At 37.9% G+C, this 16,678-nt stretch overlaps 1 protein-coding gene and 1 long non-coding RNA gene across 3 annotated transcripts in view; one reads left to right on the top strand and one right to left on the bottom strand.

The window, feature by feature from the left end:
• Positions 1–3,217, bottom strand: part of LOC144322323 (uncharacterized) — a 19,650-nt gene extending 16,433 nt beyond the window's left edge. Inside the window, exon 1 of one of the 2 annotated variants that reach the window (XR_013387960.1) lies at positions 2,494–3,217. This is a non-coding gene — a long non-coding RNA (uncharacterized LOC144322323). The remainder of the gene's footprint in view (positions 1–2,493) is intronic. The other variant, XR_013387961.1, reaches the window with a different exon arrangement.
• EQTN (equatorin) lies at positions 3,077–16,678 on the top strand. The gene is made up of 8 exons (XM_077912199.1): positions 3,077–3,241; positions 3,469–3,579; positions 6,845–6,931; positions 8,911–9,000; positions 10,320–10,370; positions 11,626–11,691; positions 15,355–15,508; positions 16,183–16,678. The coding sequence occupies exons 1-8, from the start codon at positions 3,115–3,117 to the stop codon at positions 16,463–16,465; spliced, it is 969 nt and encodes a 322-aa protein (XP_077768325.1). The 5' UTR covers positions 3,077–3,114; the 3' UTR covers positions 16,466–16,678.

Below are 16,678 nucleotides of genomic sequence, written 5' to 3'. Positions count from 1 at the left end.
ATTTCTTTGGAGATGTTGTGCTCAGAAGACCTATCGAGTATAGAAAGAGCTAGATTGAAGTCACCAAGTATAAGTGTATTATTATCTAAGTATTTCTTCACTTTGGTTAATAATTGATTTATATATTTGGCAGCTCCCACATTCGGGGCATATATATTGAGGATTGTTAAGTCCTCTTGTTGAATAGATCCTTTAAGTATGATATAGTGTCCCTCTTTATCTCTCACTACAGTCTTCGGGGTAAATTTTAGTTATCTGATATGAGGATGGCTACCCCTGCTTTCTTTTGAGGACCATTCGAATGGTAAATGGTTCTCCAACCTTTTATTTTCAGGCTGTAGGTGTCCTTCTGTCTAAAATGAGTCTCTTGGAGACAGCAAATAGATGGGTCCTGCTTTTTTTATCCAGTCGGAAACCCTGCACCTTTTGATGGGGTCATTAAGCTCGTTCACGTTCAGAGTTACTATTGACAGATATGAGTTTAGTGTCATCATGGTATCTATTCAGTCCTTGTTTTTGTGGATTGTTCCACTGAACTTCTTAAAGGGGAATTTTAAGAGTCCCCCTTAAAATTTCTTGCAGAGATGGTTTGGAGGTCACATATTCTTTCAGTTGCTGCCTGTCTTGGAAGCTCTTTATCTCTCCTTCCATTTTGAATGAGAGCTTTGCTGGATAAAGTATTCTTGGTTGCATGTTCTTCTCATTTAGGACCCTGAATATATCCTGCCAGCCCTTTCTGGCCTGCCAGGTCTCTGTGGAGAGGTCTGCTGTTACCCTAATACTCCTCCCCATAAAAGTCAGGGATTTCTTGTCTCTTGCTGCTTTAAGGATCTTCTCTTTATCTTTGGAATTTGCAAGCTTCACTATTAAATGTCGAGGTGTTGAACGGTTTTTATTGATTTTAGGGGGGGATCTCTCTATTTCCTGGATCTGAATGCCTGTTTCCCTTCCCAGATTAGGAAAGTTTTCAGCTAGAATTTGTTCAAATACATATTCTGGCCCTCTGGCCCTTTGGCGCCCTCGGGAACACCAATTAAACGTAGGTTTTTCTTCCTCAGGCTGTCATTTATTTCCCTTAATCTATCTTCATGGTCTTTTAATTGTTTGTCTCTTTTTTCCTCAGTTTCCCTCTTTGCCATCAACTTGTCTTCTATGTCACTCACTCGTTCTTCCACCTCCTTAACCCTTGTCGTTAGGACTTCTAGTTTGGATTGCATCTCATTCAATTGATTTTTAATTTCTGCCTGATTAGCTCTAAATTCTGCAGTCATGAAGTCTCTTGAGTCCTTTATGCTTTTTTCTAGAGCCACCAGTAGCTGTATAATAGTGCTTCTGAATTGGCTTTCTGACATTGAATTGTAATCCAGATTTTGTAACTCTGTGGGAGAGAGGACTGTTTCTGATTCTTTCTTTTGAGGTGAGGTTTTCCTTCTAGTCATTTTGATCAGTGCAGAGTGGCCAAAAGCAAGTTGTATTGGGAAAAGGAGAAAAAGAGAGGACAGAAAGAAGGAAAGAAAAGAGAAAGAGAAAAAAAAGGAAGAAAAAAAGAAAAAAAAAAGAAGAAAAAGAGAAAGAAAAAGAAAGAAAGAAAAAAGGGATGGGGAAGGAAACAGATCAAAAAGCAAAACAAAACAAAACAACAACAACAACAACAACAACAACAACAACAAAAGAACCACGGGGGAGTATCTTCTGATTCTGTGTACTTTAAGTCCCTTGACTTCCCCTGGAACTTGTCCGTCCAGCTGGTCTTCTGGGGGAGGGGCCTGTTGTGCTGATTCTCAGGTGTTAGCACTTGGGGGAGCTGCTCTGCCCCTGCCTGGTGCAGGGCTCAATGGGGGTTGTTTACCCCGTGAGGCCCCAGGAGGAACAACCCCAGTGGTTGCTGCAGCTCTGGAGCCCTGGATTCAGCTCCTCCAGGAACTACTCTGCAGGGGCCTGGAGGCTCCGGGCGGGGCCGCTGATCTGCTCAGCTGGGGCAGGAGCGTCCTCGCTGTCCTGGGCCCTCCCGGCCTCTGCCTGTCCCGGGGGAGGCCGGATCCTGGGCTGTGTCTGGGCGCCCTGTGCTCCGGGGCCTGCGCTGTTGGATTCGCTCCCGCCCCGCAGCCCCCTCCGCGGAGCCTCTTCCTCTGCCCGAGCCCCCCCGAGCTGCTCCCGCCCCGCAGCCCCCTCCGTGGAGCCGCCCCCGAGCCCCTCCGAGCTGCTCCGGGTCCCGCCGTGCGCGCTGCAGCCCTTAGGGAGCTCGGCGCATCTCCCGGGGCGCAGGTGTCTGTTAGTGTCCCGGGAGCCCGAGGGCATCCCCGCCCTCCCGGGTCCTGCTCCACCTCCCCGCGAGCCCCTTTCCGCCCGGGAAGGTCGGTGCAGCTCCTGCTCCTCCGGGACGGGGCTCTCCTGTCCTGGGGACACTCGCCCCGGCCTCAGCCCGGCTCCTCGCGGGGCCCCTCCCCCTTGGAGGCCTTTTGTTTCTTTATTTCTTTTTCCCCGTCTTCCTACCTTGATAGAAGCGCGAACTCTTCTCACTGTAGCATTCCAGGTGGTCTCTCTTTAAATCTCAGGCCGAATTCGTAGATTTTCAGGATAATTTGAAGGTTTTCTAGGTAATTTGGTGGGGACAGGTGATTTGGGGACCCTACTCTTCCGCCATCTTGCTCCTCCTCCTAAATAAAATCTTTAAAAAAGAAATAAAATAGGGATCCCTGGGTGGCGCAGCGGTTTGGCGCCTGCCTTTGGCCCAGGGCGCGATCCTGGAGACCCGGGGTCGAATCCCACGTCGGGCTCCCGGTGCATGGAGCCTGCTTGTGTCTCTGCCTCTCCCTCTGCCTGTGTCTCTGCCTCTCTCTCTCTGTGACTATCATTAAAAAAAAAAAAAAGAAATAAAATAATATCTGGTGACTAATAATTCACATTATTTCATGAAAATATATTTCCTGATTTTCAAAGAAAAGCTTATAATGGTTTATTTTTTAAAACTAGAAACCATCATAGTATCAAAGACAAAATAGATGTCAGATTGAGTCACAAAGCTTTTGGAAACTCGTCCCTAGCATTCTGGCCTCCATGTGGCAGTGACATCATAATGTCCTACCTAGTTATAGGATCTACTGGGCAACAGAAATGAAATTCTCAGGAGAAGCAGTAGATTGCTGGATAAATCACATCATTTTCCTTATGAATTTTATGTTTTTTATTCTTGTATATGAGGTTCTTTCTTTACAGAACCTCAATGGGACTTCTTTTAATGGTGAGTAAGCATTTATAGATTTTACAGAAATAGCAGATAAGAAAAATGACCCATTACCCTAGAAAACTGGTATGTGAGTTTTCTACGGGATGATACAAAGTTTATTATTGGAAATATGGCATACTTTACATTTTAAATCTCTGCCTCAAATCCTTTGTGGAAAAATGCAGCTAAAAAAAAGAAAGTAGTAAAGGAACTCAACATATTTCTGTACATGAATTTTGCAGATGATATATGGATGCCTGACTCTGCAAAGGAATATAAAACGGAACCGGAAATTAAGGAGAATACTCCTTCTAATGAGAAAACTGGCGATCATTATAAAGATATAAAAGAATGTAAGTCTTTAAAGTTAATAGTGATACATATATAAAAGCTGGTTATATGGGTTTGATTTATTTTAACTCTTAAAAAATTCTATAATCATTTTATTTCCTACTTCTTAAGTTCTTATTTACCTTATAAACATTTCATGTGTAAAATGAAATTCTTATTTTCTACAGTGTTTTTTCATGAAATGCTATGAAGTTTAGCGAGGTTCTTTTGGTAATTTCCTATAAATAACAGAGTTTATCATGGCATTATGGTGATTTGAAATTGATCTAATTCTATGGTGAATTAACCAAAATTTGGAGGTAGCTATCCATTTCCCATGGCTGCTGAAACAAAGTACCATAAAGTTGGTGGCTCAAAGCAACGGAAATGTATTCTTTCACAGTTCTGGAAGCCAGAAACCCAAAATCAAAGTTTTGATCATTGCCATGCTCTCTCCAAAGCCTCTACGGGAGAATTATTCCTTGCTTATTCCAGCTTCCAGTAGCCCCAGGCAGTCCTTGGCTGGTAGCACAAGGCTTATACCTTTGTGTCCATTTCCTCCTCCTTTTTTTTTTTTTAAGAGTTTATTTATTCATGAGAGAAACAGAGAGAGAGAGAGAGAGTCAGAGACACAGGCAGAGGGAGAAGCAGGCTCGATGCAGGGAGCCCGACGTTGGACTTGATCCCAGGTCTCCAGGATCACACCCTGGGCCGAAGGTGGCGCTAAACCGCGGAGGCACCCGGACTGCCTCATTCCCTCTTCTTATAAGGACACCATATCAGTTTAGGAGCCCACGATACTCCACTGTGAGTCCATATTGACTAATTAATTAATCAATAACCCTATTTTGAAATTAGGTTGCATTCTGACATGCTGGGCATTAGGACTTCAACATATCTTGGGGGGGGGGGCACAACATTCAACCCATAACAAGATGACTTTAAGATGTTTGGAAGGTCCATCAAACTTCAGTTTATTCATCATTACTCATAATGGACTTTCTTTCCATATCTTTATAAGGCCCACCATTCTATAAAGGGAAGAGTTCATAAGAAACTCTTGTTAAAATAAAAACAAAGTTAAGATTAAATCTATTCATCTTGGATCCTTATTAACATTAAGCAAAAGGAAAATAGAAATACAATCAAGATATATATATACAACACTCAAGTACTTTGATAACAAAATGCATAAGTTGTATTCCTGTTTTCTCTTTTATGAATCAATATCCTTCTTTTATAGGTGAAAAAAAACACCTGATGCTCAGAGGGGTCAATTGCCAGTCTTCATAGCTACCAAAACCAGAGTCAGGAGTGGTATCTAATCTACCCATCACCAGGCTGCCTCCTATGGTGTGCAAATGGTGCAATCATTTCCTTTTCGCGATGGGTAAATAGACCAAGAGCCTGATGATTACTTTGATTAAAGAAAAAAAATCTTTTTTACACACACATTATATACAAAACATAAATGGGATCGTCTTAAAAAATTGTATTATGACTTACTTTTCTCATTTAACACCTCTGGAACTCTTTTCATATCTGCCTCATTATTCTTAGTGGATACCTAATATTCCATAAAATGATGTCCCATAATTTATCCACTATCTTTTTAAAGAATTAGATTATATGCAGTTTTTCCCCTTTACATCCTTCTCATATACAGTTGCGTGTATCTCTCTTTGGATGGATACCGAGTACTGGGCATTGCTGAATAAAGAGTAAATCTTTAAAAATACCAGCAGATTGCCCTCCAAAAAGTATCTACCAATTTACATCCTCCAAGAATGCTCCGTAATCTCAACTACAATTAATATTGTTAATCGTATTTGTGAATATAGTGAGAAATTTCCACTACTGTTTTCATTTGCATTACTTATGAAGTTGAGTATTTTTCTCTGTATTTATTGGGTATTTTTATTTCTACTTCTGTGATTTGCCTATTCATATCCATGGCCCATTTTTCTATCAGATTGTGTTTATTGGTAGGAGTTCTTTTTATGTTTAGTGTATTAACCTTTCTCCTATAGTAAAAGTTAACAAGTATTTTTTTCCCAGGCTGTTGCTTATTTTTAAACCTGTTTAGATATCTTAATCACAGAGAAAAGTTTTAATTTTCTAATATCAATTGTTGATTAATTTTTTAAATAATTTCTGCATTTTATATGTTGGTTAGATAGGCCTTATTCAATAGAAGAAATTAAATTATTTTCCTATTTTTTTCAAATAATTTCATATTTTTGTTTTCAATGCTTAGGTCTTAAATCCAGTTATTGTATATGGCATAAATTAGGCATAAAACTTTGTTTTTTAAGGAAGTTCGCCAAATGTCTAACACCAATTCCCTACTCATGTGAAACTCATTTAACATAATCTAAATTCTCATTTGAAATTGGCTGTTTTTACCTTTCAATAGTTTCTTTGATCCATCTTCCCTAGAAAAATGCCACAGCGTATTTTATACTTTTATGCTTTCATAACTCATAACATGCATGTTGGACTTTGGTTTCCTTTTGTTATATTTCTCCATGAGGAATTTCTAACTGAGAAATTCCTCAAAAATCATGATACATTAATGGCACAGTTTGTGTGTGCATGCATGTGCCTGCGTGGTAAGATGATTGAATGTATATATATGTATGTATTAAACACACATATGCTATTATAAATGTATAAAATTTTCTGTCATTTCATGAGATTTTGGGAAGAGGAGACATGTATATTTTCATACATCAATATGTTAGTCTGCCATATTGATCCAATTTACTTCACTCTGGTTAGGTGGATATATCCACTAGTTTTGAATTACAACCAACTCCACTGACCACTCTTAAGAGTAAGATTGTTTATGGGCATATGTAAATGTGAATGTATATGACACCTTGATTGTTATTGTTATTGAAATGTATGCTATTTAAACTGTTCCATAGTCTAACAGAAGGTTCAGAGGCAAGCAAATGCCTCTTACTTGGCTTTTGATTATGTCAATAGAGTGATATTATACATCTACAAATCTACTTCAGCACTTGTTGCAGTTTCCTTTATAATTTCTTCTCAGAATGTTATTTAGCATAAGGATACCAATTTGCTTTTTCCCCATGAATTTTATTTTTAAACATTTCCCCGTTTCTTTAATTTGTAGCGAAGAATGTCTCAAATACTTTATTATCCTTTCCCCAAATTAGTCTGTGCCTATGCTGTAAGAAAAAAAAATCAGAGGAGGAAAAACTTAAAGGAACAAGAAGTAATTTAGCCAGTTGCTGAAAACATTTGATCTTGTGTTTTTAGATATGTTCACGACGCAAAATCCAAATGGCAGCCAGTCTGAAATATCCGTGAGAGCAACAACTGATTTGCAATTTGCTCTAAGAAATTGTAAGTACTGAAAGTATTGGAAGTCACTGTTGCAAATATGAAAAGTCCTTAAAGCAAGATTTCAAAACAGCACTAGAGAGCGTTAAGTAGGAAAAAAGTCTTAGAGAAGTTAATGTCAGGAGATTCCATGTTCTTGCACTAATAAAGTCGGAACTCAAAGGATGTTCTTAAGTTTCTTAGCATCACATTTTTGGTTTTCATGGAAAGAAAAATAATGACCACATTTAGGCCTCCAGCAAACTGCATGTCTTTCTTAAACCCACATCCTTCTCCTTTCTGCTTATACCTTCAACTTCAAATGTTCTTATTTCCTTTTTACATCTTTCCATGAAACACAATTAATTTGCTAGATAAAACTGTTGCCAGCATGTGACTTTGGAGACCATTAAAAGTCTCCAAAGTACATATGCATATCTTTCACTATGAAGTGTCAACAGCTCATATCTAAGAAACACACAAGCATAAAACAGAAAACAAGGAAAAGAGGATAAATTAAATAGGGAAGAAAGAATGTTTCTGGCTTTAGTAGCTTCAATTAGGAGGAGCCAGACTCAGTAATACCTAATTATTAATAAAGTTATTTGACAATGATGGAATATTTTGAGCAATTTCAAACCTTGGGACATAAGTGAGGGAAATTTCAAGGGCATATGTTAAACAAATCACTCATGGGAATTTTGCTTGTACACAGCAAACATCTTGTTTGAGAAACAGAGAGCCAGGTCTTCAAAGAACTGGGTAACTCAAATTCTCTTAATAGATGGATTATTGAGAACCATAGGACCCACGAAAGAAATTCTAAAATCAATTTCTATTCTCACAATTTATATCCCCAAAGTACTGTGAAAGAAAGTTGGATTGGGTTAAGAAGTCATTGCCATTTTAAATGGGGGCTCTGACAGAAGGAGATATGCTAATATGATAGGAACATTCTAATGGAGCAAGCCCCTCAAGGAGATGGAACCTTCCAGAATAATTGTGACTAACAATTTTTTAATCACTAGAACTGTGAGGGCAAGGGGAAAAGCCACACACTTTTCTCCAAAAATAAGGGATGTATAGCAGAGTTAAAGGATTATTTACCAATTTTTTGGAGTCCTGCCTGAATCATGTCAACTCTGGTAACAGACCCTCTTTTCTACCGCTTTCTTGCCAAGAGACCTGTCATGGTGCTATTGGTATGCTCAGTGGGAATTCATGCTGCCTCTCTGTAGAACCTCTTCTATAACAAGATTGTACTTCATGTGGAACTACATTGACTCCCATATTAAACAAAATTAATTGAAATGGCCATCATGGGAGGGTGGGATAGGAGGGTCTGAGAAATGTCGCCAGTCACAATTGTTCCCAAATATACTCTTACTGACATTTCTCCAGAGGATGGACAGATTATAGACTGAGATATATACTAAATTAGGCCCCCAAATCCTTGAATTGTGGCCCTAAATCTTTATACCCAAAACTCTGTTTTAAGTAGTTAACATGCAGATATCCTATTTACAAGGATACTGATGCACATTCTTCTCTGTCTGAACACTGAGTGGCAACCTAGCTGCCCAGGGCGTATAGTATCACTTCAAGTCCTGTTCAGAGAATCATCTGAAGCCAACGTTCTCATGTTTTCATGTTCTCATTGGCTTCAGATGATTCCCTGAACATTGGCTTCAGATGATTCCCAGATCCCAATAGATCTCTTTTACCTTTAAAGGAAGCTTATAAACACCCACCCCTCCACCCTCACCCCACCTTTTCCTATCTCTTGCAAATTATAGATGTATTAATCCCCTCTCAGGCAGCCCATTATTTTAAGACTTTATTCTTCTATGTCTTCTTCTTTCCCCTTCTTCATTATATCTCAGGAAAATGTCAGCATCTTTCTCTTTTTTTTTCTTTATTATATTTTTTTAGCTTAAAAAATGCCTAATCACAGATGCTGTCCATATTTGTATATGCTGATAATCTCTTATCCCTTTTTGCAGATAAACTCATCAATGAAACAACTACATCATTTCCTGGAAAAAGCACCAGTGAAGAAAATTCTAGAGAAACCTTTGGGGGAAAAAATCGAAGTATTAAAGTTTCTACACTGTAGTCATACCTGGAGCATATTATTATATGATTTAATTTAAGTTTCACTACTCTGGGCACTTCATAAAGTAATAGCATGCTTAAAGAATTTATAAAGCTACAATCTAAAGTCACTCTAAAATCTTTTAAACGGTGAAAATCTGAGTCAATTTATAGATTTACCCAACAAGGGATAGAATGTGAGCTCTTTTAAAAATAAAATTTATTTTAATAAAATGTATTACATTTATATTTATGTTAAATATATAAATATATTTTAATATATATTAATATGATTTTAAAATAATAATGTAAAAATTTCTATCATCTTGAGGAATAAATTTATCTCTAATTAGAATCAATGGTTAGTGTTTCCTAAAAGTACTGGGGGCGGGGGGAGTTGATAGTGACAGGTTTCAAAATCAAAATCATCATTTTACTTTCCTGCCAAGAATATTGTTCCTTATAAAATATTTATATAACCGTAACAACCCTGGATGGCTCTCCTCCAAGGTCTTGAACGAGTGGTCTAATTGAAGACAATAGACCTGTCGTTACATGAAACCCTATTTTCTCCAGTTCATGCAATCCAAGTGTGTTTCTCACATGGTTACTGTGAATTAGTTTGCATCTTTAGCACTACTAAAACAGACACAAATCTTAGTTACTTTTTCAATATATTTAAAAATAGAAATCTCATTATCCTGATGGTGGTTCTTTCTTATATATCTTTAGTAATTTACTACTGGGCTTGACTCATGTTCTAATTTCTTAACTAGGCATTTAAATATGAAATAATGTGCCCATTGAGAAATGTTCAAGTTTCATTTCTAGTCACATTTCCCATCCACATTTTTCACTCTTCTTTCTGAGGCTTTCAGAACTCACCAAATCTGCTCATGATTGAGTTTGCTTGCAGTGGAATGATCGCACTCTTGCCTCGTTTGCCTGGCAAACAATTTCAAGTCTTCGAAGACTATATTGGAGCATCACCTCCCTTTCGAAGGGTTTCTGGCCTTTGCGACTGGAGTTAGGTCTCTCTGTACACACCACCTGTGCATTTCTATGGGAGCCTCCATTGTCCCGCATAATTAATGATGATTTTCATCTGCCTCCCAAACTGAGCTTGTATATTCCTTCAGTATTAGGCCTGTGTCTTGTTCATTTCTGAACTTTAATGCCAACCACAGCGTCTGGAACGTGGTAGAAGCTCAAGGTTTAACTGTTACGTGACTAACAAGCGAATAAATGTTCTATCACAAATTTAGTAAAGCGAATTTGCCTTATTTAGTTATTCTGTTCTATTTTGTTTTTTAAACAGAACGAACCAAAGGTCCAAATGAACCTGCATTTTGGACAATGTTGGCTAAAGGTAAACTCATAGTAGTTAGGTACCAGGGAAAATGTTTTGGTTTTCTAAAGTCTTATGTAAGAAAGCCAAGATCAGAGTAAATAGTTCTGATATTAAGAATTAATGAGTCAACATTTTTGCTGCCATTATCACATATGATAGCAAATGCAAAGCAAACCCACAAAAGCTCATTGTGTCACATATTTTCTGATTCTCTTCCCCCAAAGTTTATGCTCCTATAAATGTTGCAGTCTTGTCATTCAGTTTATTTATGATTAAAAATTTTAAAGAAGGCTCTTGCTCAATGTAGTTCCTCTTGTGTTTGGAACAGTATGCACGTAAGCACATGGAGATATGTGACTAAATGCAAAGTATATATCAAAATACATACATGCATAAAAGTAAAGCATATATCATAAACATATAAGCATACATGTTTAAATGTAATGTGCATGTTATACATATGCACGTTTAAATGTCCATGGACATGCATACATGCATAAATGTAATTCATGTAGCACACACATCTATGCATGCATTGTAAACACAAAATATATACCACATTCAGGTGGTCCTCATTATTTGCAAATTTTGTATACATGAATTTACCTACATCTAAAATATGTCTGTAACCCCCCCAAATCACTTTCATTGTCATTTCCAGACATGCACAAAACAGCAAAAAATTTTAATTGCCTGACACTCGTGTTCCCATTGGAGGTAGAACAAGGCGACACTGCCTTTCTTTTGCAACTCTGAGACTATAATTAAGTGTCCTTTTTGTGGTTGATTTAGTGCTACATGTTTTGCATTTTTGTGCTTTCAGTCAGTGATTTTGCTAATTAAAATGACCCCCAACTGGAGTTTTAGGATGCTGGTTAGTATTCCCAAGCACAGGCAGGCTGTGATAAACCTTATGGAGAAAAATACATGTCAGATAAACTTGTTTAGGCTTGAATTCTACTGCAATTAATCATGAATTTAATGTCAGTGAATCAGCAATGTATATTAAATAAAGCATCTTTAAACAGAAACACATATAAAATAAGTTATGTATTGATTGGTTGAAAAAATTGTGACCAGAGGTTCTCAGGAACCTAAACTTGCATATCCCCAGGAGAAGCAATTCAGTATTCACTAAGTTAGTGTTCATGGGACTTTATGGAACATAAACTGTCATTGAATAATAAGAATAAACTCTCTACATTAAACACACACCCAGTAATTTTAGTAAGTGAATTTTGTATACCATAACACCAATTTATTGTCTTAACAGCTTTAAATGCAACACCAACAGCTGAGGAGATTGAAGAAAAAGATCTATTATTTCACCCAATTCCAAGTAAGAACAAAATTCTTCAGTTAAATGGATGCATAAGTGCTGGCACACATTTCAGGTGTGACTTCACTGTGTGGCGATACTGGCTTCCCTAGTAACGTGTAGTGTATATAAAAGGGTAGTGTGGTGGCTAACATCGTATCAGAGAAGACATTTGCTGTTTTCAAAAGCGATTGCCTCTAAGCATTATTCTCCAGTTACCATATTGCAGAGCGCTATTTTCATTTTCTGGTTTTGTGACTTCTATTCCTAAAACAGATAAACCAAACAGAGGAAGAGGCAAGTGAATCATATATAGAACAGTTTTTTTTAGAGCAGTTTTAGGCTTACAGAAAAAAAATAAGCAGAAAGTACAAAGAGTTCTCCTATATTCCCCTGCTCAGTTTCTCCTATGATCATTTTGCATTGGTTTGGTATGTATTTTACAATTGATGAGCTAATATTGATACATTATTTTTAACTAAAGTCCATAGTTTACATTAGGGTCCACTCTGTGTTGTATAGGTCTGTGTTTTGACAAATGCATAATGTCATGTGTCCACCACTACAATCAGAACAGTTTCACTGCCCTAAAAACCCCCTGTGCTCCACCCATTCACCTCTTCTTTCCCTGAGCCCCAGCAACCATGGATCGTTCCATCATCACTATAGTTTTGCTTTATCCAGAATGTCATATAGCTGGAGATGTACAGTACATAGACTTGCACCCTGGCGTCTTTCGCTCAGTAATATGCATTTAAGAGTCCTCCATGTATTCTCGTGGCTTGATGGTTCATTTCTTTTTATCACTGAATAGCAGTTCATTGTGTGGATACACCAATTTATCCTTTCACCTACTGAAGGACATCTTTATTTCAGTTTTTTGGCAATAATGAATAAAGCTGCTATAAACATTCATGTGTAGGTTTTTGTGTGGACGCAAATTTTCAACTCATTTGGGTAGAAAACAAGAATTGTGATTGCTGGACTGTAGGTAAAAAACAAAAAACAAAAAACTATGTTTAGCTTTGTAAGAAATTTCCACACTGACTTCCAAAGTGGCTGTACCATTTTGTATGCCCATCAGCAATGAATGAGAGAATTCCTGCTGCTGAATGTGGTTTTTGGCAATTTTCATTCATGGATTGTAGTCATATGAGTAAAAGAATTCCTGATTGCAATAGAAAATTTCTCAACAAGACACCATATTAATATTAATTAATCCAAAATCTCTGTCCTACAAATAAACCATAGGGGAAAAAATAGCATCTGGTAATACATCTAAGGCCTGACACCTCTATTCTGTGTTGGATTATTTGACAAATAAAGCCATTTGCCTTGCAGGGTTTTAAGAAAATAAAGTGAGTCTTTCTTTAGAAAAGTTATATGTAGGAATGACAAATGCAGTGCTACTCTAGAAATATTCTGTCTTTCCAAGTAATTAAATTGAGCATGATTGATTTTCTATTATGTATGGAACACACATTACATGCTAGGTGCTTTATATACATTATTTGTCAGTCCTCATAGCAACTCCATGAAGCTGAGATTGTTTTCATTTTTCAGATGAGGGAACTGAGGCTTAGAAAACTTGCCCAACTAGTTTCCAAGATCTATAAAGAACTTCTTAAACTCAACACCAAAGAAACAAACAATCCAATCATGAAATGGGCAAAAGACATGAACAGAAATCTCACAGAGGAAGACATAGACATGGCCAACATGCACATGAGAAAATGCTCTGCATCAGTTGCCATCAGGGAAATACAAATCAAAACCACAATGAGATACCACCTCACACCAGTGAGAATGGGGAAAATTAACAAGGCAGGAAACAACAAATGTTGGAGAGGATGTGGAGAAAAGGGAACCCTCATACACTGTTGGTGGGAATGTGAACTGGTGCAGCCACTCTGGAAAACTATGTGGAGGTTCCTCAATCAGTTAAAAATATACCTGCCCTACGACCCAGCAATTGCACTGTTGGGGATTTACCCCAAAGATACAAATGCAATGAAACGCCGGGACACCTGCACCCCGATGTTTATAGCAGCAATGGCCACGATAGCCAAACTGTGGAAGGAGCCTCGGTGTCCATCGAAAGATGAATGGATAAAGAAGATGTGGTTTATGTATACAATGGAATATTACTCAGCTATTAGAAATGACAAATACCCACCATTTGCTTCAACGTGGATGGAACTGGAGGGTACTATGCTGAGTGAAGTAAGCCAGTCGGAGAAGGACAAACATTATATGTTCTCATTCATTTGGGGAATATAAATAATAGTGAAAGGGAATATAAGGGAAGGGGGAAGAAATGTGTGGGAAATATCAGAAAGGGAGACAGAACGTAAAGACTGCTAACTCTGGGAAACGAACTAGGGGTGGTGGAAGGGGAGGAGGGCGGGGGGTGGGAGTGAATGGGTGACGGGCACTGGGGGTTATTCTGTATGTTAGTAAATTGAACACCAATAAAAAATAAATTAAAAAAAAAAAAGAAAACTTGCCCAAGCTTGTAATTAGCTTGCTCATGATTTCCAGTGGTTGGGAATTCCAAACCCTTCTCCTGTTTTGAACACCACCTTGAAAAAACAAAATATACTACAAGCACACCTCCTTATAAAAGCCCTTTTAGGAGAAGCAGAGCAATTCAGGAGCACAGCCCCTTTTAAGATTTTTGTTTGATTATTCCCCAAGGAATTAGCCTCAAAGTCAAGATAACAGTCTCTCATAGCTGTATACATTTCACTCTTTGTGGTCTAAGCTCCCACTTTGACAATCATGGAGAATCAGAGAATACACATATGGGAGCTCATCACTGCTTATCCCCAAAATACCATACCTTAGGAAAGAATGAAATCCTTTGGAACTTTTGGGTGGAAGAAAGTTGGGGGAAGAGAGAAATATCAACATGGCCATTTAAAGTTACCATTAAATAAATTTCTATTAAGTAAGACATAAATTCAAGAAAACATAAAATTTGGCAGTAAAGATTTTTTTTTCATTAATAGATTCAGTAAAAAGACCTTCAACATCTCTGGATCTGGACATGATTTTTATTATCGAAGTTACTTTAGAAGGAAGTAGGTTTTCATTTCTTTTTTAAAATCAAATACACTAGGTGTGATCTCAGTAATAAAATGACAAATTCAATTCTTAAACCTCAGGGAGAAAGCATCTAGTACACCATCCTTTTAACATCAGAGAAAAATTAATGCAGGTCCCAATAATAAAACAGTAACTTTCTCTTCTGAAGGACAAACCCATGGTAACTTTGTCATGTCTTAATAGTCATCTCTTCAGAGTCTTTAAATGGTCTTTATTAGGGACGAAGATTGCTATAGACACATTTTCACATCTGGTAACCTGGGTTTGAAACCGGATTTTGCCACTTATTCACTATGTGCCGTGGGCAAATTCATAAATGTCTGTGATCCTGTAACATGAAGCTCAGAACAGCTCCTCCAGGACTATTGTGGCGGTTAAACAAAATAAGTGAAGCGTACTTAGCCCTAGGGAGTGGCCTATAGTCTTCTTTGCATTGCATGAGACAAGTGAGAGTGAGCAGTGCATACTCTGGATGGTGAAGGCTTCACTGCAGTTGCTTTGGTCTCTTTACTTCTCCAGGAAAACATGCTGGACACAGTTACTGTTTTCCATTGCATTTTCTTTCTTTCCTCTCAGTGTCTGATTTGAATACTACTAATGAAGACGACCTGAACAAGCTACAGGATATCAAGTTAAAATTAATGCTGGGCATCTCATTGATGACCCTCTTCATTTTTGTCATCCTCTTGGCAGTCTGTGGTGCCATGCTGTACAAAGTGAAGACCATTAGGTAAGTCTGCAGACCTCTGGAGTCTTTGGAACATGCATGATATGAAGCTCTCACCCTCCTCTTTAGTTGACTGTTTAGGAAATGTGTCTCGCAAATGTATGTACTGAGTTAGGTGCCATCTCCCTTTTTCAGAAAGGAGCATGGGGGGGGATCCCTGGGTGGCGCAGCGGTTTGGCGCCTGCCTTTGGCCCAGGGCGCGATCCTGGAGACCCGGGATCGAATCCCACGTCGGGCTCCCAGTGCATGGAGCCTACTTCTCCCTCTGCCTGTGTCTCTGCCTCTCTCTCTCTCTTTCTCTCTGTGACTATCATAAATAAATAAAAAAAAATTTTTTTTTTAAATAAAAAAGAAAGGAGCATGGGGCCATCTCTCAGGGAGAATTTTTCCCCAGCATTTTAAATAGTCATTTAGATCTAAAAAATTAAATAACACTATTTGACAGGAAAGGATATAGATAATCTAAATATGCATTCTTTTTTGCTAGCCTTAGAACAAAAAGGCTATGAATGCTGTTCAAAATAGCTTAGAGTCTAACACTTGTCTTTATTTATATGGCGTTATACCAAGTAACTGGATAGAATTAATATTTTAATTTTGCGATGCTTTTCTAAATTGAGTTGAGCTGCAAGTGTATACAATTAAAAACAATTTTTGATACACGTTTTCTTTTTCAGTTATAAAGAGAGATGTCAGGAGCAATACCCTGTCAACCCAGAACTAGCAACTCTGTCTTATTTTCATCCATCAGAAGGTGTATCAGACACATCTTTTTCTAAGAGTGCTGAGAGCAGCACGTTTTGGGGCACTACTTCTTCAGAACTGAGAAAATCAGACACAATGTCAAAATCTAAAACAACAGACATGGTTTCTACAGCCTCAGATGATACAGGCGTGAATGATGAATCAGATTTAATTCAGAGTGAAGAACCAAGTGAAGAAACTCCCACTGATGAATAGACAACTTTACATTTTTGTCAGAAAAGAAGTTTCTTGTGATACCCATTAAGGTCATGATGTGGAAACTCTACTGAGAAATTTAAAATTTCTAGTGTCTGAAAAGGAGGATATATTCAATAAAATTCTCTCAACCATAACAATTATATAATGGAAAAAAATACAAGAAAATAAGGTGTGGAAAACTCATCTAGTAAAAATGATCCTGGACAGTGA

The sequence above is a fragment of the Canis aureus genome, chromosome 10 (assembly GCF_053574225.1).
Source record: "Canis aureus isolate CA01 chromosome 10, VMU_Caureus_v.1.0, whole genome shotgun sequence".
Lineage (NCBI taxonomy): Eukaryota > Metazoa > Chordata > Mammalia > Carnivora > Canidae > Canis > Canis aureus.
This window is presented reverse-complemented; position numbering and strand designations above follow the sequence as displayed.

Excerpts from the sequence above, each read along its gene's own strand:
- EQTN (XM_077912199.1), top strand. The coding sequence starts at position 3,115 with ATGAAATTCTCAGGAGAAGCAGTAGATTGCTGGATAAATCACATCATT. Across the intron at positions 6,932-8,910 it reads GCAATTTGCTCTAAGAAATT|ATAAACTCATCAATGAAACA; the intron begins GTAAGTACTGAA and ends CCCTTTTTGCAG. Across the intron at positions 9,001-10,319 it reads CTTTGGGGGAAAAAATCGAA|AACGAACCAAAGGTCCAAAT; the intron begins GTATTAAAGTTT and ends TTTTTTAAACAG.